Here is a 25,247-nt window from a genome sequence, read left to right on the forward strand (position 1 = left end):
GGCTTTGCTGGCGGTAACAGAGGAAACCAGGTGGATCTTGGATCGGGGGGATCAGTGGCAGTCATCCTCCTCGATCTGAGTGCCGTGTTTGACACTGTGAACCATAAAATTCTGCTGTGCCGACTCCTTAGCTTGGGAGTGTCAGGGGAGGCTCTAGCCTGGCTTAAGTCCTTTTTGAGCGATAGGACCTTCCAAGTTTTTGAGGGAGACTCTGTTTCTTCAAGCAAACCCCTGGGTTGCGGAGTACCGCAGGGCTCATCGTTGAGCCCTACACTATTCAACGTGTACATGAGACTGCTGGCTGAGATCGTCTGTCCATATGGTATTAAGATCATCACATATGCGGACGATACTCAGCTGGTGGTCTCTCTCGCGCAAAAGAATTGTCAGCAAGCGCAGGTCGGCCTGACGACTTGCATGGAAGAGGTCAAAAGCTGGATGACTGCGTCATGTCTCAAGCTCAACGGAGATAAAACCGAGCTTATGCTCCTCGTCCCCCCAGCTTCACCCACCATTGACCTCTTATGGCCCATCAGTTTGGGTGCGCCGCCTATACTCAAAGACAATATAAAAAGTCTTGGGGTCTACTTGGACAAATCCCTGACCCTTAATACCCAAGCAACCACGGTATCAGTAACTTGCTTAGGACTCATCAGGCTGTTAAAGAAAATTCTCCCGCTCCTACCTTTTTGAAGCCAAGCAAATTGTTATTAAAGGCCTAATTCAATCTCGCCTAGACTTTAGCAATGCCTTGTATTTAGGGGCGCCTGAATTCGTCTTGCGAATCCAGAATTGTGCTGCACGCACGTTGCTCCAGCTCCCGCGCAGAATCTCGGTGGAGCCCGGGCTGAGGACTCTGCACTGGTTCCCTGTCCGGGAGAGAATCATATTCAAATCTGTGTGCATCTCCCACCAAGCCTTTTGGAAACCCGGCCCTATGATCAACTACCCCTTGCTCTCCCCCTACTGCCCTAATAAACGGCTCCGCTCCACTCACGCCTTCTTGGCCACAGTCCCTCGTGTCAGGAGATCTAGGGCAGGAGGCAGGTCATTTTCCTATAACGCAGCTAAGCTGTGGAGTTCACTCCCTCTCCACCTAAGATCTAATCCTAACCTACCCTCCTTTCGTAAGCAGCTCAAAACTTTTCTTTTTAATAAACAAGATTAACTCTCTAAGCTGACTGCATCATGTGGTACCATCCCTGTTCTTCAGCGCCTGGACGCCCCAGGGCAGCAGCCGCGCTTAACAAAACTCCTTTTCATTTCATTTCATTTCCGCAAAGCGTTCAAGGAGGAGGGCTAAATTCAGACGGTGGAACAGGGAGGGTCCATGATCCGTGAATGCCGAGGTGTTTGAAATGCCCAGTTGATAGACGGAGGTCGACACTTCTGGGCAGCGTGGGCATAGGGCCTGTTATTAGGGGCATGTGCAACCGGAGTATTGCCCAAGAAAGGTGCAGAATATGTGTGAGGCGAGTAATCGTTGCAGGGGGCTGGACACATAAAAAAGGACATCATGCACATATAGAGATATGAGTTCTTCCCATGGTTCCCCCCATGTGACGCCCCATACGATCGTCTGTGTGTTGAGGAATCAGGCCAGGGACTAATCGTGTGATTACGTGTTTGTCGAACTGTTCTAGGTTCTTCAGAGTTTTGAGTGGAGGACCATTTGAGGGAAATGAAATAATGACCCTTTTCTGACACAATGTATGGAGGAAGTAACAAACTCCTGATGAGCTTTGCTGATGATACATTTTGCTTTCTTTTTTATTTTTGACAGGACCGGCATGTGTTACGCCTGATGCTTCATTGAACATTAAACGAGAAGGCGGGCTGCGCTCCCTGGAAGCCCTGCCCTCGGAGGTGAAGGGACTCGCCTCTGCAGGTGAGTGCATTGGGCCTCCAGGGGGGATCCGGCCTGGCTGCAGATGTGTCGTTACAGATGCTCAGTGCACTAATGCGTCCACTGTAGGGGCCTGTGTTCCACCTCATCCCGGCGGGGCCACTCAGCACTCAATCCTTCTGAAGACCATTGATTAGGGTAACAAGATTCCCTTCATGGTGTGTTTTATTACAAATTGCCTTCCTTTCTGTGTCGCATGCTTCACCTGGGGGCGGGGTGGGGGCGTAATTTGTTATATTCCATAATCTGTGTTCGTCCTACCATTCTGTGGTTATGAAGCTTTGCTGATGGCGGTACTTGGAGCTTGTCAACTTCACTGCTAGTCTCCCCCTTGGAAATGAAACCCTATAAACTGATGACAGCCCTGGAGGTGACCCACCGAGGGGGGCACTTACTACAGGTAGATCTTGGCTGGTTTGCAGCCTTCCCTGCTGGCTGAAGGATCCGCCTGCTCCATGGCGGATGAATGAGCCTCGTAGAAGCGAGCTCTGACAGGACCTCAGTAGCAGAAGGCCTCAAAGGCACTGGTTCTGGTCACAGCTTTATGCATGTAGCAGCCCCCCACAGTGGGTAGTGTGGAGCCTTCAGGGCGCCAGCTGCATGAGTGCCGCCCCGACTCCCGATGCGTGCCTGTCCTGGGCACGGCAGCGCCTACATGACCTTGCTTTCCTCCGTTTGATAAGCGCTTCACATAGGCATGTTAATCATGGGAGCAGTGACACCGGGTAGAGAAGCTCCTTTCACTGTGATGGAGGTAGAAGCAAAGTAAAGCGCCTGACATGCAGTGAGTGTTTAAGCGCTGTCAGGTGTGTCGTGGGACGGCTCCAGGATGTGAAGTAGGTGTGTGCCGCACTGCCCACTGACACTGCTCCACACTCCAGGAGATGCAATGACGGAAGGAGTTCTTTATTAATTATATTTCAATCTGTGAAGAGATTGAAGTGACGCAAGAGGTGAGCGGACAGGTTGGTCACATGTGCGCAGCCAGAGCACATCACATGCTGTACAAAACCTGCGGACGTGTTACACAAGCGCTCTGGGGGCACTTTGGTATTACAGACGGGGCAGCAGACGCTTGTACCTCCCCTTCTGGAATACCAATAGCGCTGTTGCTAAATCTTCAGGGGGCGTGCCCCATGCAAATGAGGGAATCTCTTTGCCTCTGCTCGTGCTCCGTATTACAGACGCGGGCTCTCTGGAGGGTCCCTGTCAGTGCGCCCTCTGGCGGCAGCCCTCTGGAGGGAGGAAAGGGGGTCACTCACTGCACCCCCCTGGAAGGGGATCTCTAATCCCCCCTAAAAGTGCAGGTGGAGGCCGCCCGCACTGTGAAAGCCCAGAGCAGTATTGCTTTTTAACTTGAAATCGCAGCCCACAGGGCAGCATGCGTTCACGACTGATGTGGGGGGGAGGGGGGAGGGGTGCAGCACATTCTATGTAATAGGGTGCACTGTCCCTGTTTGTGCGGGCGCACCTGTTTACGGTGTGCCTTGTGCAGACAGGGCCCCTGGAGCCTCTTTTCCCCCCACATTGTGTGAGGTCGAGACCGCTTCAAAATATTTCAGAGAAAAGAATGGAAGAAAACCAAATATGTACATGTCCTTGTGTCTGCCCTGAAACCATTGGCATGTTGCGAGATTTTCATGCATTACATGACCGGTTAATTAGGAACTAAGTTATTGCACACACTAATACACAAAGAAATACTCCCACTATACTCTCACTAATATTCACACTAATACCTGTAAGGTCCAGGGAGAATATAGATGAGCGGAGAGCCGCAGGGAAAAGGATGGAGTTGCTTTTGTGCGTAAAACCTCAGTAACAGAACGCCACGTAAAAGGGGTCCTGAGTGGAAGGAGAAAGGCATAGATCATGAAAGCAGATCCCAGAAGGAAATCTGTTAGCAGAAGTAAAGCAAAGGTGGGCTGGTCGCTTTACAAGCAAGGACGTGACGGGCTGAGCTCTGAGCCGTGCGCTTTTAGTAAGAAATGCCCTGTTTTAAATCCGAATTCTGCAGGGCGCGGCATGTGTATGTAGGAAAGGAAAGACAGAGTTAGGGTAAAGCTTGTTACAGATGCAGGGCGCTGCGAGTGGCTTAGAAGAGAGCAGCATGAATGAGGGGGTGGGCGGAGTGTAGAAGCAGTGGTATTGAGTGTTAGTGGGTTGGTGAGGTAGAAAGCGGTGTGTGCAATGACAATTGGCGGCATTGAAATTAATATTGTGGTGACCTCAGGGCCCACATTGTATACCAGAATGAACCATGGTGTCTGCGAGGATAAGTGTGTGAGAAAGCTGGGAGTGAGATTGGAGCTGGTGGAGCTAAAGCCGGAGGGTTGTACTGGAGAAACGACCGATAGGGAGCTGTACCGAATGATGAAGCGGGGGACGGGGAGCTGTACCGAATGATGAAGGGGGGAAGGGGAGCTGCACCGATTGATGAACGTGGCGACGTGGAGCTATACCGAATGATGAAGGGGTGGACGGGGAGCTGTACCGAATGATGAAGGGGTGGACGGGGAGCTGTACCGAATGATGAAGGGGTGGACGGGGAGCTGTACCGAATGATGAAGGGGTGGACGGGGAGCTGTACCGAATGATGAAGGGGTGGACGAGGATCTGTACCGAATGATGAAGGGGTGGACGAGGATCTGTACCGAATGATGAAGGGGTGGACGAGGATCTGTACCGAATGATGAAGGGGTGGACGGGGACCTGTACCGAATGATGAACGGGGCGACGTGGAGCTATACCGAATGATGAATTGGTGGACGGGGAGCTGTACCGAATGATGAAGGGGGGGACGGGGAGCTGTACCGAATGATGAAGGGGTGGACGGGGAGCTGTACCGAATGATAAAGGGGTGGACGGGGAGCTGTACCGAATGATGAAGGGGTGGACGGGGAGCTGTACCGAATGATGAAGGGGGGGACGGGGAGCTGTACCGAATGATGAAGGGGTGGACGGGGAGCTGTACCGAATGATAAAGGGGTGGACGGGGAGCTGTACGGAATGATGAAGGGGTGGACGGGGAGCTGTACCGAATGATGAAAGGGTGGACGGGGACCTATACCGAATGATGAAGGGGGGGAAGGGGAGCTGTACCGATTGATGAACCGGGTGACGTGGAGCTATACCGAATGATGAAGGGGTGGACGGGGAGCTGTACCGAATGATGACGGGGTGGACGGGAGCTGTACCGAATGATGAAGGGGTGGACGGGGAGCTGTACCGAATGATGAAGGGGTGGACGGGGAGCTGTACCGAATGATGAAGGGGGGGACGGGCAGCTGTACCGAATGATGAAGGGGTGGACGGGGAGCTGTACCGAATGATGAAGGGGTGGACGGGGAGCTGTACCCAATGATGAAGGGGTGGACGGGGAGCTGTACCCAATGATGAAGGGGGGACGGGGAGCTGTACCGAATGATGATGGGGTGGACTGGGAGCTGTACCTAATGATAAAGGGGTGGACGGGGAGCTTGGCCGAGTGGTGAAGGGGAGCAGTACAGAGCGAGGAAAGGGTGGACGGGGAGCTATACCGAGCAGTGATGGGGTGGATGGGGAGCTGTACCGAGCGGTGCAGGGGCAGTAGGGGAGCTGTACCGGGTGGTGAAGGAGTGGACGGAGAGCTGTACCGACGGGGAGCAGTACAGAGCGGTGAAGGGGCAGATAGGCAGCTGTACTGAACGATGGAGGGGTGGACGGGGAGCTGTACTGTGCGGTAAATGGGTGGACGGTGCGCTGTACCGAGTGGTGCAGGGGCAGAAGGGGAGCTTTACTGAGCAGTGAAGGGATGGACGGCGAGCTGTACCGCACATTGAAGGGTTGGAGGGGGCAGCTGTACCGAACAGTGAAGGGTTGGACGGGGAGCTGTACCGAGTAGTGCAGGGGTGGACGGTGCGCTGTGCAGAGTGTTAAGGGGTGGATGGGGAGCTGTACCGAGCGGTGAAGGGGTGGACGGGGAGCTGTACTGAATGATGAAGGGGTGGACGGGGAGCTGTACTGAATGATGAAGGGGTGGACAGGGAGCTGTATGGAATGATGAAGGGGTGGACGAGGATCTGTACCGAATGATGAAGGGGTGGACGGGGAGCTGTACGGAATGATGAAGGGGTGGACGGGGAGCTGTACCGAATGATGAAGGGGTGGACGGGGAGCTGTACGGAATGATGAAGGGGTGGACGGGGAGCTGTACCGAATGATGAAGGGGTGGACGGGGAGCTGTACCGAATGATGAAGGGGTGGACGGGGAGCTGTACCGAATGATAAAGGGGTGGACGGGAGCTTTACCGAGGAGTGAAGGGGTGGACAGGCAGCTGTACTGAGAAGTGAAGGGGCGGACAGGCAGCTGTACTGGGAAGTGAAGGGGCGGACAGGCAGCTGTGCCGAGTGGTGAAGGGGTGGAAGGGGAGCAGTACAGAGCAGAGAAAGGGTGGACGGGGAGCTATACCGAGCAGTGAAGGGGTTGATGGGGAGCTGTACCGAGCGGTGAAGGAGTGGACGGGGAGCAGTACAGAGCGGTGAAGGGGCAGATAGGCAGCTGTACTGAACGATGGAGGGGTGGACGGGGAACTGTACCGAGCGGTAAATGGCTGGACGGTGCGCTGTACCGAGCGGTGAAGGGGTGGACGAGTAGCTGTACCGAGTACTGCAGGGGCAGAAGGGGAGCTGTACCGAACGGTGAAGGGTTGGACGGGGAGCTGTACCGAGTGGTGCAGGGGTGGACGGTGCGCTGTACCGAGTGTTGAAGGGGTGGATGGGGAGCTGTACAGAGCGATGAAGGGTTGGATGGGAGCTGTACAGAGCGATGAAGGGTTGGATGGGAGCTGTACCGAGCGGTAAATGGGTGGACGGTGCGCTGTACCGAGCGGTGAAGGGGTGGACGAGTAGCTGTACCGAGTGCTGCAGGGGCAGAAGGGGAGCTGTACCGAACGGTGAAGGGTTGGACGGGGAGCTGTACCGAGTGGTGCAGGGGTGGACGGTGCGCTGTACCGAGTGTTGAAGGGGTGGATGGGGAGCTGTACAGAGCGATGAAGGGTTGGATGGGAGCTGTACAGAGCGGTGAAGGGGTGGATGGGGAGCTGTACCGAGCGGTGAAGGCGTGGATGGGGAGCTGCACTGAGCGGTGAAGGGGTGGACGGGGAGCTGCACTGAGCGGTGATGGGGTGGACGGGGAGCTGTACCAAGTGGTAATGGGGTGGGCGGGGAGCTGTACTGAGCTGTGAAAGGGTGGACGGGGAGCTGTACCGAGTGGTAATGGGGTGGGGGGGAGCTGTACCAAGCTGTGAAAGGGTGGACGGGGAGCTGTACCGAGTGGTAATGGGGTGGGCGGGGAGCTGTACCAAGCTGTGAAAGGGTGGACGGGGAGCTGTACCGAGTGATGGAGGGGTGGACAGGCAGCTGTACAGAGCGGTGAAGGGGTGGACGGGGAGCTATACCGAATGATGAAGGGGGGGACTGGGATCTGTACCGAGCGGTGAAGGGGTGCTTGTTAGATCAGGGTGCTCTTGGCAGGATGTTAGATCTTGTTAGTCCTGAACCTGCGGTTGTGGGGGATGGGATCCGAGCCCTGAGCAGAAACTGAAGAAAGATTCTCCTGCTCTCTTTTTGGCGCGACTGGTGAGTTGTCCGTGTTCGTTCACTGAAGTTTTAAACAGTAATGCTTATGTGTGCCACATGAAGTGAGAAATGTACCCATGTCTGTGCGCAAAAGAGTTGCATTAGAATCGAATAAACTGCAATCAACAGGAATCGTAGAACTGGTGAAATCGAATCTCAGAAGAGTTTAACCTCTGTCAACGAGTAGGTACGATTCTGCCTCAACCTGAGAAATCTGAATTGTGATATTGCAGTGAATAAGTATCCTTTATCGATAATCGGCAAATTGTTTTCTATAACAACGAGCATCAAATGGTTTTTCATTATTGATATAATTACAAAGTACCACCAAATGTAAGAAAGTTAAGGCCATCTATACGCTCTCTGGAGTGCATTGGGTTTTGGAGAGCCCCATTTGGACCTGTATCTGTGGCCACCGTACTTCAGACACTGATGTCTAAGGGAGTCTCTTCCAGGTTGACCAAGACTGAAAACTGCAACAAATGAGCCGATGGACTGAAGATGTTAGAGGAGAAAGGTTTAGCTGCTGAGTTGTAAATTCAGATGTGCAAGGGAAGCTAGGACATGAAGGAATCTGCAAAGAATAAAGACGGATATCATTGGCCTGAGACGAGAGGCGCACGGTGGAGTAAAATGTGTATGTGTGATGGTGATCACTTTTTAAATTGGGCTGAGGTGGAGGTGATGAAGAGAGGACGCTGAAGCAGTTTCTCCAGATGTCTAGATAGTCCTATTACATAATAATATTGTTATTGACAATGGGCCGCGGTTTGTCAGACTGCACGGAGGGTTTTAAGAAGGAGTGGTATGGTCTAAGAGTCAATATGATGTGAAACATGGTGTGAAGGCGATAAATCTTGACATTGGACAATGTATTGAGGTTAAAAGGATGGTAAAGGGATGAAAGGAGAGTTTACATGACCATAGAGAGTGCCCCCCCTCCCCCCCCACACACACAGACAATTTTGCTGGTTTGCCAACTCTGAAGAACACTGGCCCTCCTGATCAGACCCCAGAGCATGTGCTCTCACCACCACCCCCCCCCAACCCCCCCACCCCACCCACAAGGGTATGTGCCATTGACTGCCACCTGATTTGTACATTTACCTTACCTCTAAGTCCCTGGTTTATGGTACAAAGGGTTCCCAAGGCTGGTACATTAAATGCCACTCATGGATGGCAGCCTTTATTGCACCACCGATGCGGTGACGAAGTGAAAGCACAGCTCTAGTTCTGCCATCGCAGCCTAGTCGGGCAGCTTTTAACCTGCCAACTCAACATGTCAAGGCAACCTTTCTGCCTTGCCCAATTCTTCCTTTATAGTATTTGCGACTCACGCCGAAGGCAGGCCTTAGTAGCCCATAACGGTGCCAGGTATTAAAAAGAATGGCATGTTGAATTTTACATTTACATGTCCTGACACTAAAAACTCACAATTGTCGTTTTCACTGTGGTAAGGCTGGTAGTCTGTTGGCTAATATGGGGTTTCACTATCATATACGCTAAGTGCTAACGTACATATTGGACAACAGAATATAGTCCTTCAAGGTATCAAATAAATTGTAATATTAAACATGACTTACTGCGGGAGTCAGATTGAAATACACTTTTAATGCAGAGGCGGCTTCAGCAAGTCACCACTTTCTTGCCCCAGCGTTCTAGAAGCCATTTCTGATTAACCTCAGCTGTTGCCACATGAGGAAGGCTTCTGCCCTCCTGCAGAGAGGCGTGAAGCGCTACCAGGAATAGGAAACAAGAGTTCTGATAGTGGGAGGAGTTGTGACCGTCTCCAACAGGAGGGCTCTGGCCACAGATGGCACAGCTTCAAAGGTGCCACCACCTCTGCTAGGCAGATGTGAGTCACACTGCCGCCTGCCCTTCCCTTCGTGCAGCTAGACAGGCTGGCACCTCTTCCAGCTGCAGGACCAGTTTTACAGAAGCGTGGGGCTAACTGTACTGGACACACCTCGCTGTGCCCGTGGCGCTGACCCAGGTACGAAGGGTCCTGACATCTTGGATTTGAGCAGAAAAATGCACTTTGGGGTTGTTTAGTGCCAACCCCATAGGAATTGATGTTGGAGTGGGTAGGAATGCCTCGTGGGAATTGCATCGCCATTGATTAGTGAGTCCTCCCCAGCCACAGTCTCTAAAATGTGCCCCCCCCCACCCCCCGCTACCATCCTCAGGAGGCTGCTGGACTCTCCAAGAATAGAAGAAGAACTGCTCCTGCTGAGCCCGTGGAGCTTACAAAGGAAGGCTGCACCCAGCAACACTGCACCTGATGCACCCACTGAGCCAAGACAGGACTTCAGAAAGAGACGGGCTGTTGAACCTGTGGAGAGAGACCCCAAAGGAGCCGCCTCTCCCACTCATGCCAAGGATCTGTGAGTGGACTCGAAGGACCAGTTGACTTGCCTCCTGTTCAGCTTCAGGGACACAAAGTCTAAAGAAGTCTGCAAAGTACCCAGCTGGTCTTTTGCTACTGGACTTGCCCTGGACTCCGCTGGTGTAGCCTGTGAGAACGAGTCCTACCCCCAAGTGGTGTCTCCAAGGTTCTGGCCCCTTGGCTGGTGTCAAAGGGTACTCTTCCACCCCCAGAATTGCAACTTACCAAAAAGATGATGGGTTTTGGGTACGGATTCAGAGACTCCTAGACTGCGGCTACTTGCCAGTTTGTGGATAGTCTCGAACACTGTTGAGAACCACTTCACCGGCTGCTGGACTTCACCTGTCTGATGACTTTGAGGTCAGTGCTGGTCTCAAGCTGGAAAGGACCCACCCAACATCACTGTCGACGAGAGAAAGAACCAGGCAAGCTTCCTAGTGCAGAGGTAGAACCTGGACCAGGGTCAGCCTGGCACTCGCATCCAATGTCGACTTCAGTCGCGGTCGGCCTGAAACTTTGACTGTGACCCGGACAGCAGGAGAGGCTGGGGGTCGCATTCCAAAGGCGGCCAGGCCTTTGAAGCTCCCCTGCCACAGATGGCTCTTCCTGGCCTGGGGAGGTCAGAACACATCTGCCCAGGAAAGACTTTGTTTCTGGGCTCAGGAAGCAAAGGTTCCCACCCCAGGGTCCAGAAACATGTCTCGTGGTGTAAGGCTGCTGTGTACCAGTCAGGGAACCCGCCTGAGGCTGGTCGTTTTTCAGGGGGCATCTCTAAGATGCCCTCTGTGTGCATTTTACATTAAACCCCCACTGGCATCAGTGTGGGTTTAATATGCTGAGAAGTTTGATACCAAACGTCCAAGTTTTCAGTAAAGCCATCCTGGAGCTGTGGAGTTCATAATGACAAGCTCCCAGCGCCATATACTCTTAATGGCAGCACTGCACTTACAATGTCTAAGAATGGACTTCGACTCTGTAGGCGTCCAGGGTTCATGCACCTGTACCCTCCCCACTGGTATAGTGCACCCAGCTAGAGGGTTGAGTGATCTATGCCAGGGCAGTGGGTTGTAGGCATGGCACACAGGGATGTGTGCCATGTTGACTCTTCACATTGTTCTGCACCAAGACACGCAGCCTGCCAAGGCAGTGTGCGAGTGTAAAGGTACAGAGCCTCTAAGGGTGGCACAAGAAGTGCTGCAGTCTTAGAGCCTTCCATGGTCAGAGTGCCCTTGGTACCCATGGTACCATTTACAAGGGACTGACATGTGGCCAGAGAGGTGCCATTTGGAGGTACAAAGGTACAGTTTTGGGAAGGGAAGCAGGCCCTGGGAACCAGATTGGGAGGGCCCCAGGGCACATCAAAATAAAGTGCATCTGATATCTGGCAACCGTTGGGGGGGGATTACTGCACAGAAACCCAGTTTCATACACTGTGACAGCAGATTCACCTCACAGCTTAGGCCAAGCAACGACTGTAAAAACTGAAGAACCAGTGACCGCGGGTTCACCTCCCAGCCTAGAACTCAAGAACCTGTGACAGCGGGTTCACACCGCCTAGAACTCAAGAACCCGTGACAGCGGGTTCACCTCAGAGCCTAGAACTCAAGAATCTGTGACAGCGGGTTCACACAGCCTAGAACTCAAGAACCCGTGACCGCGGGTTCACCTCACAGCCTAGACCTCAAGAACCCGTGACAGCGGGCTCACCTCCCAGCCTAGAACTCAAGAACCCGTGACAGCGGGCTCACCTCCCAGCCTAGAACGCAAGAACCCGTGACAGCCGGTGGGGGGGGGATTACAGCACAGAAACCCAGTTTCATACACTGTGACAGCGGGTTCACCTCCCAGCCTAGAACTCAAGAACCTGTGACAGCGGGTTCACCTCACAGTCTAGAACTTAAAAAACCCCTGACACCGGGTTCACCTCACAGCCTAGAACTCAAGAATCTGTGACAGCGGGCTCACCTCACAGCCTAGAACTGGAGAACCCGTGACAGCGGGCTCAACTCTCAGCCTAGAACTGGAGAACCCCTGGCAGCGGGTTCACCTCACAGCCTAGAACTCAAGAACCCCTGACATCGGGTTCACCTCACAGCCTAGAACTCAAGAATCTGTGACAGCGGGCTCACCTCACAGCCTAGAACTGGAGAACCCGTGACAGCGGGTTCACCTCACAGCCTAGAACTGGAGAACTTGTGAAAGCGGGTTCACCTCAGAGCCTAGAACTCAAGAATCCGTGACAGCGGGTTCACCTCACAGGCTAGAACCCAGGAATCCCTAACAGCAGGCTCACCTCACAGCCTAGAACTGAAGAATCCCTGACAGCTGGTTCACCTCACAGCCTAAAACTCAAGTACCCCTGACAGCGGGTTCACCTCACAGCCTAGAACTCAAAAACCCCTGACACCGGGCTCACCTCACAGCCTAGAACTCAAGAACGTGTGACAGCGGGCTCACCTCCCAGCCTAGAACTCAAGAACCCGTGACAGCCCATGGGGAGGATTACTGCACAGAAACCCAGTTTCATACACTGTGACAGCAGGTTCACCTCACTGCCTAGGCCAAGCAACAACAGTAAAAACTGAAGAACCAGTGACAGCGAGTTCACCTCCCAGCCTAGAACTCAAGAACCTGTGACAGCGGGTTCACCTCACAGCCTAGAACTCAAGAACCTATGACAGCGGGTTCACCTCACAGCCTAGAACTCAAGAATCTGTGACAGCGGGTTCACACAGCCTAGAACTCAAGAACCCGTGACAGCTGGTTCACCTCAGAGCCTAGAACTAAAGAATCCGTAACAGCGGGTTCACCTCAGAGCCTAGAACTGAAGAACCCCTGACAGCGGGTTCACCTCCCAGCCTAGAACTCAAGAATCCATGACAGCGGGTTCACCTCACATCCTAGGATTCAAGAATCCATGACAGCGGGTTCACCTCACAGCCAGAACTCAAGAATCCATGTCAGCGGGTTCACCTCACAGCCTAGGACTCAAGAATCCATGACAGCGGGTTCACCTCACAGCCTAGAACTCAAGAATCTGTGACAGCGGGTTCACCTCACAGCCTAGAACTGGAGAACCCGTGACAGCGGGTTCACCTCACAGCCTAGAACTGGAGAACCCGTGAAAGCGGGTTAACCTTACAGCCTAGAACTCAAGAATCCGTGACAGCGGGTTCACCTCACAGCCTAGAACCCAGGAATCCCTAACAGCAGGCTCACCTCACAGCCTAGAACTGAAGAATCCCTGACAGCGGGTTCACCTCACAGCCTAAAACTCAAGAACCCCTGACAGCGGGTTCACCTCACAGCCTAGAACTCAAAAACCCCTGACACCGGGTCCACCTTACAGCCTAGAACTCAAGAACCCCTGACACCGGGTTCACCTCACAGCCTAGAACTCAAAAACCCCTGACACCGGGTTCACCTCACAGCCTAGAACTCAAGAACGCCTGACCGGGTTCACCTCACAGCCTAGAACTCAAAAACCCCTGACACCGGGTTCACCTCACAGCCTAGAACTCAAGAACCCGTGACAGCGGGCTCACCTCCCAGCCTAGAACTCAAGAACCCGTGACAGCCGGTGGGGAGGATAACTGTACAGAAACCCAGTTTCATACACTGTGACTGCAGGTTCACCGCACAGCCTAGGCCAAGCAACAACAGTAAAAACTGAAGAACCAGTGACAGCGAATTCACCTCCCAGCCTAGAACTCAAGAACCTGTGACAGCGGGTTCACACAGCATAGAACTCTAGAACCTGTGAAAGCGGGTTCACCTCAGAGCCTAGAACTAAAGAATCCGTAACAGAGGGTTCACCTCAGCCTAGAACTGAAGAACCTGTGACAGCGCGTTCACCTCAGAGCCTAGAGCTAAAGAATCCATGACAGCGGGTTCACCTCACAGCCTAGAACTGAAGACCCAGAGACCGCGAGTTCACCTCCTGCCTAGAACTGGAGAACCCCTGACAGCGGGCTCAACTCCCAGCCTAGAACTGGGGAACCCCTGACAGCGGGTTCACCTCACAGCCTAGAACTCAAGAACCTGTGACAGCGGGCTCACCTCCCAGCCTAGAACTCAAGAACCCGTGACAGCCGGTGGGGAGGATTACTGCACAGAAATCCAGTTTCATACACTGTGACAGCAGGTTCACCTCACAGCCTAGGCCAAGCAACGACAGTAAAAACTGAAGAACCAGTGACAGCGGGTTCACCTCCCAGCCTAGAACTCAAGAACCTGTGACAGCGGGTTCACCTCACAGCCTAGAACTCAAGAATCTGTGACAGCGAGTTCACACAGCCTAGAACTCAAGAACCCGTGAAAGCCGGTTCACCTCAGAGCCTAGAGCTAAAGAATCCGTAACAGCGGGTTCACCTCAGCCTAGAACTGAAGAACGCCTGACAGCGGGTTCACCTCACAGCCAGAACTCAAGAATCCATGACAGCGGGTTCACCTCACAGCCTAGAACTGAAGAACCCGTGACAGCGAGTTCACCTCCTGCCTAGAACTGGAGAACCCTTGACAGCGGGCTCAACTCTCAGCCTAGAACTGGAGAACCCCTGGCAGCGGGTTCACCTCACAGCCTAGAACTCAAGAACCCCTGACATCGGGTTCACCTCACAGCCTAGAACTCAAGAATCTGTGACAGCGGGCTCACCTCACAGCCTAGAACTGGAGAACCCGTGACAGCGGGTTCACCTCACAGCCTAGAACTGGAGAACTTGTGAAAGCGGGTTCACCTCACAGCCTAGAACTCAAGAATCCGTGACAGCGGGTTCACCTCACAGGCTAGAACCCAGGAATCCCTAACAGCAGGCTCACCTCACAGCCTAGAACTGAAGAATCCCTGACAGCTGGTTCACCTCACAGCCTAAAACTCAAGTACCCCTGACAGCGGGTTCACCTCACAGCCTAGAACTCAAAAACCCCTGACACCGGGTTCACATCACAGCCTAGAACTCAAGAACCTGTGACAGCGGGCTCACCTCCCAGCCTAGAACTCAAGAACCTGTGACAGCGGGTTCACCTCACAGCCTAGAACTCAAGAACCTGTGACAGCAGATTCACCTCAGAGCCTAGAACTTAAAAACCCCTGACAGCGGGTTCACTTTACAGCCTAAACTGGAGAACCTGTGACATTGGGTTCACCTCACAGCATAGAACTCAAGAACCCCTGACAGCGGGTTCAGCTCACAGCCTAGAACTGGAGAACTTGTGACAGCGGGCTCAACTCTCAGCCTAGAACTGGAGAACCCCTGGCAGCGGGTTCACCTCACAGCCTAGAACTCAAGAACCCCTGACATCGGGTTCACCTCACAGCCTAGAACTCAAGAATCTGTGACAGCGGGCTCACCTCACAGCCTAGAACTGGAGAACCCGTGACAGCGGGTTCACCTCACAGCCTAGAACTGGAGAACTTGTGAAAGCGGGTTCACCTCAGAGCCTAGAACTCAAGAATCCGTGACAGCGGGTTCACCTCACAGGCTAGAACCCAGGAATCCCTAACAGCAGGCTCACCTCACAGCCTAGAACTGAAGAATCCCTGACAGCTGGTTCACCTCACAGCCTAAAACTCAAGTACCCCTGACAGCGGGTTCACCTCACAGCCTAGAACTCAAAAACCCCTGACACCGGGCTCACCTCACAGCCTAGAACTCAAGAACGTGTGACAGCGGGCTCACCTCCCAGCCTAGAACTCAAGAACCCGTGACAGCCCATGGGGAGGATTACTGCACAGAAACCCAGTTTCATACACTGTGACAGCAGGTTCACCTCACTGCCTAGGCCAAGCAACAACAGTAAAAACTGAAGAACCAGTGACAGCGAGTTCACCTCCCAGCCTAGAACTCAAGAACCTGTGACAGCGGGTTCACCTCACAGCCTAGAACTCAAGAACCTATGACAGCGGGTTCACCTCACAGCCTAGAACTCAAGAATCTGTGACAGCGGGTTCACACAGCCTAGAACTCAAGAACCCGTGACAGCTGGTTCACCTCAGAGCCTAGAACTAAAGAATCCGTAACAGCGGGTTCACCTCAGAGCCTAGAACTGAAGAACCCCTGACAGCGGGTTCACCTCCCAGCCTAGAACTCAAGAATCCATGACAGCGGGTTCACCTCACATCCTAGGATTCAAGAATCCATGACAGAGGGTTCACCTCACAGCCAGAACTCAAGAATCCATGTCAGCGGGTTCACCTCACAGCCTAGGACTCAAGAATCCATGACAGCGGGTTCACCTCACAGCCTAGAACTCAAGAATCTGTGACAGCGGGTTCACCTCACAGCCTAGAACTGGAGAACCCGTGACAGCGGGTTCACCTCACAGCCTAGAACTGGAGAACCCGTGAAAGCGGGTTAACCTTACAGCCTAGAACTCAAGAATCCGTGACAGCGGGTTCACCTCACAGCCTAGAACCCAGGAATCCCTAACAGCAGGCTCACCTCACAGCCTAGAACTGAAGAATCCCTGACAGCGGGTTCACCTCACAGCCTAAAACTCAAGAACCCCTGACAGCGGGTTCACCTCACAGCCTAGAACTCAAAAACCCCTGACACCGGGTCCACCTTACAGCCTAGAACTCAAGAACCCCTGACACCGGGTTCACCTCACAGCCTAGAACTCAAAAACCCCTGACACCGGGTTCACCTCACAGCCTAGAACTCAAGAACGCCTGACCGGGTTCACCTCACAGCCTAGAACTCAAAAACCCCTGACACCGGGTTCACCTCACAGCCTAGAACTCAAGAACCCGTGACAGCGGGCTCACCTCCCAGCCTAGAACTCAAGAACCCGTGACAGCCGGTGGGGAGGATAACTGTACAGAAACCCAGTTTCATACACTGTGACTGCAGGTTCACCGCACAGCCTAGGCCAAGCAACAACAGTAAAAACTGAAGAACCAGTGACAGCGAATTCACCTCCCAGCCTAGAACTCAAGAACCTGTGACAGCGGGTTCACACAGCATAGAACTCTAGAACCTGTGAAAGCGGGTTCACCTCAGAGCCTAGAACTAAAGAATCCGTAACAGAGGGTTCACCTCAGCCTAGAACTGAAGAACCTGTGACAGCGCGTTCACCTCAGAGCCTAGAGCTAAAGAATCCATGACAGCGGGTTCACCTCACAGCCTAGAACTGAAGACCCAGAGACCGCGAGTTCACCTCCTGCCTAGAACTGGAGAACCCCTGACAGCGGGCTCAACTCCCAGCCTAGAACTGGGGAACCCCTGACAGCGGGTTCACCTCACAGCCTAGAACTCAAGAACCTGTGACAGCGGGCTCACCTCCCAGCCTAGAACTCAAGAACCCGTGACAGCCGGTGGGGAGGATTACTGCACAGAAATCCAGTTTCATACACTGTGACAGCAGGTTCACCTCACAGCCTAGGCCAAGCAACGACAGTAAAAACTGAAGAACCAGTGACAGCGGGTTCACCTCCCAGCCTAGAACTCAAGAACCTGTGACAGCGGGTTCACCTCACAGCCTAGAACTCAAGAATCTGTGACAGCGAGTTCACACAGCCTAGAACTCAAGAACCCGTGAAAGCCGGTTCACCTCAGAGCCTAGAGCTAAAGAATCCGTAACAGCGGGTTCACCTCAGCCTAGAACTGAAGAACGCCTGATAGCGGGTTCACCTCACAGCCAGAACTCAAGAATCCATGACAGCGGGTTCACCTCACAGCCTAGAACTGAAGAACCCGTGACAGCGAGTTCACCTCCTGCCTAGAACTGGAGAACCCTTGACAGCGGGCTCAACTCTCAGCCTAGAACTGGAGAACCCCTGGCAGCGGGTTCACCTCACAGCCTAGAACTCAAGAACCCCTGACATCGGGTTCACCTCACAGCCTAGAACTCAAGAATCTGTGACAGCGGGCTCACCTCACAGCCTAGAACTGGAGAACCCGTGACAGCGGGTTCACCTCACAGCCTAGAACTGGAGAACTTGTGAAAGCGGGTTCACCTCACAGCCTAGAACTCAAGAATCCGTGACAGCGGGTTCACCTCACAGGCTAGAACCCAGGAATCCCTAACAGCAGGCTCACCTCACAGCCTAGAACTGAAGAATCCCTGACAGCTGGTTCACCTCACAGCCTAAAACTCAAGTACCCCTGACAGCGGGTTCACCTCACAGCCTAGAACTCAAAAACCCCTGACACCGGGTTCACATCACAGCCTAGAACTCAAGAACCTGTGACAGCGGGCTCACCTCCCAGCCTAGAACTCAAGAACCTGTGACAGCGGGTTCACCTCACAGCCTAGAACTCAAGAACCTGTGACAGCAGATTCACCTCAGAGCCTAGAACTTAAAAACCCCTGACAGCGGGTTCACTTTACAGCCTAAACTGGAGAACCTGTGACATTGGGTTCACCTCACAGCATAGAACTCAAGAACCCCTGACAGCGGGTTCAGCTCACAGCCTAGAACTGGAGAACTTGTGACAGCGGGTTCACCTCGCAGCCTAGAACTCAAGAACCCATGACAACAGGTTCACCTCACAGCCTAGAACTCAAGCGCCCCTGACAGTGGGATCAGCTCACAGCCTAAAGCTCAAGAACACGTGACAGAGGGTTCACCTCACAGCCTAGATCAAGAGAACCCCTGACAGCTGGTTCCCCTCCTAGCCTAGAACTCAAGAATCAGTGACAGCGGGCTCACCCCCCAGCCTAGAACTCAAGAACCTGTGACAGCGGGTTCACCTTACAGCCTAGAAATCAAGAACCTGTAACAGCGGTCTCACTTCCCAGCATAGAACTCAAGAACCTGTGACAGCGGCTTCACCTCACAGCCTAGAACTGAACCCCTGACAGCGGGTTCAGCTCACAGCCTAGAACTGGAGAACCTGTGACAGCGGGTTCACCTCGCAGCCCATGACAACAGGTTCACCTCACAGCCTAGAACTCGAGACCCCCTGACAGCGGGATCAGCTCACAGCCTAGAAATGGAGAACCCTTGATATCGGGTTCACCTCACAGCCTAGAACTAGAGAACCCCTGAAGGGGTTCCCCTCACAGCCTAGAACTCAAGAACCGGTGACAGCGGGTTCACCTCACAGCCTAGAACTAAAGAACCCCTGACAACTGCTTTACCTCACAGCCTAGAACTCGAGATTCCCTGACAGCGGGTTCACCTCACAGCCTAGAACTGAAGAACCCCTGACAGCGGGTTTACCTCACAGCCTAGAACTGGAGAAACCCTGACAGCAGGTTCCCCTCACAGTCTAGAACTCAAGAACCCCTGACAGTGTGTTCAGCTCACAGCCTAGAACTGGAGAACCTGTGACAGTGGATTCACCTCACAGCCTAGAACTGGAGAACCCATGACAGCTGGTACACCTTACAGCCTAGAATTCAAGAACCCATTACAACAGGTTCACCTCACAGCCTAGAACTCGAGAACCCCTGACAGCGGGTTCAGCTCACAGCCTAGAACTCGAGACCCCCTGACAGAGGGTTCACGTCACAGCCTAGAACTTGAGAACCCCTGAAAGCGAGTTCACCTCACAGCCTAGAACTCGAGAACCAGTGACAGCGGGTTCACCTCACAGGCTACAACTGGAGAACCTGTGACAGCGGGTTCACCTCACAGGCTAGAACTCGAGAACCTGTGACAGCCGGTTCACCTCACAGCCTAGAACTCGAGACCACAGCCTAGAATTCGAGAACCTGTGACAGTGGGTTCACCTCACAGCCTGGAAGTGGAGAACTCGTGACAGCGGGTTCACCTCACAGCCTAGAACTGGAGAACCCATGACAGCGGGTTTAGCTCACAGCCTAGAACTCAAGAACCCGAGTGATAGGAGGGGCTGCGATAGGCCTTCTAGCACGGGCAACCACGCAAGTGCTCTGATCATTCTGTGGTACCCGTGTTCCCGTCCCCTGTCAGATCCAAACTATGCTGGATTTTGAGAAAACATACTTCATGCAATGGAGCTGGCTTGTTGTTGGCTCATCACAGTGTGTACATGAGGCAGCGAGCATTCCTTCTGAGCTCCAGGAAGGCGCACATACTGAGGCACCTGAAACCAGTTATGATTGGCCCCTCTAACAGCTGATTTTCTGAATCACCTCATCTGGGTACAACATTTGTCAGGTGTGTGGATTTTTACGCAGTTATGCCGTACCCACCCACATTCTGCCTCCACTCATTTACAACCACTAGAAGAGTAAAGCCTTTGATGCATTTAATGAGGTTTTCTATCACTGATGAGGATTTCACACAAAACGCGTGGATGCATGTAGTGCAGAGTTGTGTATCACTGGTGTAGATTTCACAGAAGATGCATGCAGTGCAGAGTTGTGTATCACTGGTGTAGATTCTACTGAAGACGCATGGATGCATGCAGTACACAGTTGTGTATCACTGGTGTAGATTTCACAGAAGACGCATGGATGCATGCAGTGCAGAGTTGTGCATCACTGGTGTAGATTCTACTGAAGACGCGTGGATGCATGCAGTGCAGAGTTGTGTATCACTGGTGTAGATTTCACAGCAGACGCATGGATGCATGCAGTGCAGAGTTGTGCATCACTGGTGTAGATTCTACTGAAGACGCATGGATGCATGCAGTGCAGAGTTGTGTATCACTGGTGTAGATTTCACAGCAGACGCATGGATGCATGCAGTGCAGAGTTGTGTATCACTGGTGTAGATTCTACTGAAGACGCATGGATGCATGCAGTGCAGAGTTGTGTATCACTGGTGTAGATTTCACAGCAGACGCATGGATGCATGCAGTGCAGAGTTGTGCATCACTGGTGTAGATTTTACAGAAGACGCGTTGATGCATGCAGTGCATAGTTGTGTATCACTGGTGTAGATTCTACTGAAGACGCGTTGATGCATGCAGTGCAGAGTTGTGCATCACTGGTGTAGATTTTACAGAAGACGCGTTGATGCATGCAGTGCAGAGTTGTGTATCACTGGTGTAGATTTCCCAGAAGACACGTGGATGCATGCAGTGCATAGTTGTGTATCACTGGTGTAGATTCTACTGAAGACGCATGGATGCATGCAGTACAGAGTTGTGTATCACTGGTGTAGATTTCACAGAAGACGCGTGGATGCATGCAGTGCAGAGTTGTGCATCACTGGTGTAGATTTTACAGAAGACGCGTTGATGCATGCAGTGCAGAGTTGTGTATCACTGGTGTAGATTTCACAGAAGACGCATGGATGCATGCAGTGCATAGTTGTGTATCACTGGTGTAGATTCTACTGAAGACGCATGGATGCATGCAGTACAGAGTTGTGTATCACAGGTGTAGATTCTACTGAAGACGCGTGGATGCATGCAGTACACAGTTGTGTATCACTGGTGTAGATTCTACAGAAGACGCGTGGATGCATGCAGTGCAGAGTTGTGCATCACTGGTGTAGATTTCACAGAAGACGCATGGATGCATGCAGTACACAGTTGTGTATCACTGGTGTAGATTTCACAGAAGACGCATGGGTGCATGCAGTGCAGAGTTGTGTATCACTGGTGTAGATTTCACAGAAGACACATGGATGCATGCAGTGCAGAGTTGTGTATCACTGGTGTAGATTTCACAGAAGACGCATGGATGCATGCAGTACACAGTTGTGTATCACTGGTGTAGATTTCACAGAAGACGCATGGATGCATGCAGTACACAGTTGTGTATCACTGGTGTAGATTTCACAGAAGACGCATGGGTGCATGCAGTGCAGAGTTGTGTATCACTGGTGTAGATTTCACAGAAGACACATGGATGCATGCAGTGCAGAGTTGTGTATCACTGGTGTAGATTTCACAGAAGACACATGGATGCATGCAGTGCAGAGTTGTGTATCACTGGTGTAGATTTCACAGAAGACGCGTGGATGCATGCAGTGCAGAGTTGTGTATCACTGGTGTAGATTCTACTGAAGACGCGTGGATGCATGCAGTGCAGAGTTGTGTATCACTGGTGTAGATTTTACAGAAGACGCATGGATGCATGCAGTGCAGAGTTGTGTATCACTGGTGTAGATTCCACAGGAAACGCATAGATGCATGCAGTGCATAGTTGTGTATCACTGGTGTAGATTCTACTGAAGACGCATGGATGCATGCAGTACACAGTTGTGTATCACTGGTGTAGATTTCACAGAAGACGCATGGATGCATGCAGTACACAGTTGTGTATCACTGGTGTAGATTTCACAGAAGACGCATGGGTGCATGCAGTACAGAGTTGTGTATCACTGGTGTAGATTTCACAGAAGACGCATGGATGCATGCAGTGCAGAGTTGTGTATCACTGGTGTAGATTTCACAGAAGACACATGGATGCATGCAGTACACAGTTGTGTATCACTGGTGTAGATTCCACAGAAGACGCATGGATGCATGCAGTGCATAGTTGTGTATCACTGGTGTAGATTCTACTGAAGACGCATGGATGCATGCAGTACACAGTTGTGTATCACTGGTGTAGATTTCACAGAAGACGCATGGGTGCATGCAGTACAGAGTTGTGTATCACTGGTATAGATTCCACAGAAGACGCGTGGATGCATGCAGTACAGAGTTGTGTATCACTGGTGTAGATTTCACAGAAGACGCATGGATGCATGCAGTGCAGAGTTGTGTATCACTGGTGTAGATTTCACAGAAGACACATGGATGCATGCAGTACACAGTTGTGTATCACTGGTGTAGATTTCACAGAAGACACATGGATGCATGCAGTACACAGTTGTGTATCACTGGTGTAGATTTCACAGAAGACGCGTGGATGCATGCAGTACAGAGTTGTGTATCACTGGTGTAGATTTCACAGAAGACACATGGATGCATGCAGTGCAGAGTTGTGTATCACTGGTGTAGATTTCACAGCAGACACATGGATGCATGCAGTGCAGAGTTGTGTATCACTGGTGTAGATTTCACAGAAGACGCGTGGATGCATGCAGTGCAGAGTTGTGCATCACTGGTGTAGATTTCACAGAAGACGCGTGGATGCATGCAGTGCAGAGTTGTGCATCACTGGTGTAGATTTCACAGAAGACGCGTGGATGCATGCAGTGCAGAGTTGTGCATCACTGGTGTAGATTTCACAGAAGACGCGTGGATGCATGCAGTGCAGAGTTGTGTATCACTGGTGTAGATTTCACAGAAGACGCGTGGATGCATGCAGTGCAGAGTTGTGTATCACTGGTGTAGATTCTACAGAAGACGCGTGGATGCATGCAGTGCAGAGTTGTGTATCACTGGTGTAGATTTCACAGAAGACGCGTGGATGCATGCAGTGCAGAGTTGTGTATCACTGGTGTAGATTTCACAGAAGACACATGGATGCATGCAGTGCATAGTTGTGTATCACTGGTGTAGATTCTACTGAAGACGCATGGATGCATGCAGTACACAGTTGTGTATCACTGGTGTAGATTTCACAGAAGACGCATGGATGCATGCAGTACACAGTTGTGTATCACTGGTGTAGATTTCACAGAAGACGCATGGGTGCATGCAGTACAGAGTTGTGTATCACTGGTATAGATTCCACAGAAGACGCGTGGATGCATGCAGTGCAGAGTTGTGTATCACAGGTGTAGATTTCACAGAAGACACATGGATGCATGCAGTGCAGAGTTGTGTATCACTGGTGTAGATTTCACAGAAGACGCATGGGTGCATGCAGTACAGAGTTGTGTATCACAGGTGTAGATTTCACAGAAGACGCATGGGTGCATGCAGTGCAGAGTTGTGTATCACTGGTGTAGATTTCACAGAAGACGCATGGGTGCATGCAGTACAGAGTTGTGTATCACTGGTATAGATTCCACAGAAGACGCGTGGATGCATGCAGTACTGAGTTGTGTATCACTGGTGTAGATTCTACAGAAGACACATGGATGCATGCAGTACACAGTTGTGTATCACTGGTGTAGATTTCACAGAAGACGCATGGGTGCATGCAGTACAGAGTTGTGTATCACTGGTATAGATTCCACAGAAGACGCGTGGATGCATGCAGTGCAGCGTTGTGTATCACAGGTGTAGATTTCACAGAAGACACATGGATGCATGCAGTGCAGAGTTGTGTATCACTGGTGTAGATTTCACAGAAGACGCATGGGTGCATGCAGTACAGAGTTGTGTATCACAGGTGTAGATTCCACAGAAGACGCGTGGATGCATGCAGTACACAGTTGTGTATCACTGGTGTAGATTTCACAGAAGACGCATGGGTGCATGCAGTACAGAGTTGTGTATCACTGGTATAGATTCCACAGAAGACGCGTGGATGCATGCAGTACACAGTTGTGTATCACTGGTATAGATTCCACAGAAGACGCGTGGATGCATGCAGTGCAGAGTTGTGTATCACTGGTGTAGATTTCACAGAAGACGCATGGGTGCATGCAGTACAGAGTTGTGTATCACTGGTATAGATTCCACAGAAGACGCGTGGATGCATGCAGTACTGAGTTGTGTATCACTGGTGTAGATTCTACAGAAGACACATGGATGCATGCAGTACACAGTTGTGTATCACTGGTGTAGATTTCACAGAAGACGCATGGGTGCATGCAGTACAGAGTTGTGTATCACTGGTATAGATTCCACAGAAGACGCGTGGATGCATGCAGTGCAGAGTTGTGTATCACAGGTGTAGATTTCACAGAAGACACATGGATGCATGCAGTGCAGAGTTGTGTATCACTGGTGTAGATTTCACAGAAGACGCATGGGTGCATGCAGTACAGAGTTGTGTATCACAGGTGTAGATTCCACAGAAGACGCGTGGATGCATGCAGTACACAGTTGTGTATCACTGGTGTAGATTTCACAGAAGACGCATGGGTGCATGCAGTACAGAGTTGTGTATCACTGGTATAGATTCCACAGAAGACGCGTGGATGCATGCAGTACACAGTTGTGTATCACTGGTGTAGATTCCACAGAAGACGCGTGGATGCATGCAGTACTGAGTTGTGTATCACTGGTGTAGATTCTACTGAAGACGCATGGATGCATGCAGTACAGAGTTGTGTATCACTGGTGTAGATTTCACAGAAGACGCATGGATGCATGCAGTACAGAGTTGTGTATCATTGGTGTAGATTCCACAGAAGACGCATGGGTGCATGCAGTACAGAGTTGTGTATCACTGGTGTAGATTTCACAGAAGACGCATGGATGCATGCAGTACACAGTTGTGTATCACTGGTATAGATTCCACAGAAGACGCGTGGATGCATGCAGTGCAGAGTTGTGTATCACAGGTGTAGATTTCACAGAAGACACATGGATGCATGTAGTGCAGAGTTGTGTATCACTGGTGTAGATTTCACAGAAGACGCATGGGTGCATGCAGTACAGAGTTGTG

At 51.9% G+C, this 25,247-nt stretch overlaps 1 protein-coding gene across 1 annotated transcript in view; it reads left to right on the plus strand.

Moving 5' to 3' along the window:
* LOC147663363 (uncharacterized) overlaps positions 1 to 25,247 on the plus strand; it is a 187,949-nt gene that overhangs the window by 29,268 nt on the left and 133,434 nt on the right. Inside the window, exon 5 of the mRNA XM_086950499.1 lies at positions 1,784 to 1,888. Within this exon, the coding sequence (XP_086806625.1) occupies positions 1,784 to 1,888 (105 nt within the window). The remainder of the gene's footprint in view (positions 1 to 1,783; positions 1,889 to 25,247) is intronic.

The sequence above is a fragment of the Lissotriton vulgaris genome, unplaced genomic scaffold (assembly GCF_964263255.1).
Source record: "Lissotriton vulgaris unplaced genomic scaffold, aLisVul1.2 SCAFFOLD_388, whole genome shotgun sequence".
NCBI classification, from domain to species: Eukaryota; Metazoa; Chordata; class Amphibia; order Caudata; family Salamandridae; genus Lissotriton; species Lissotriton vulgaris.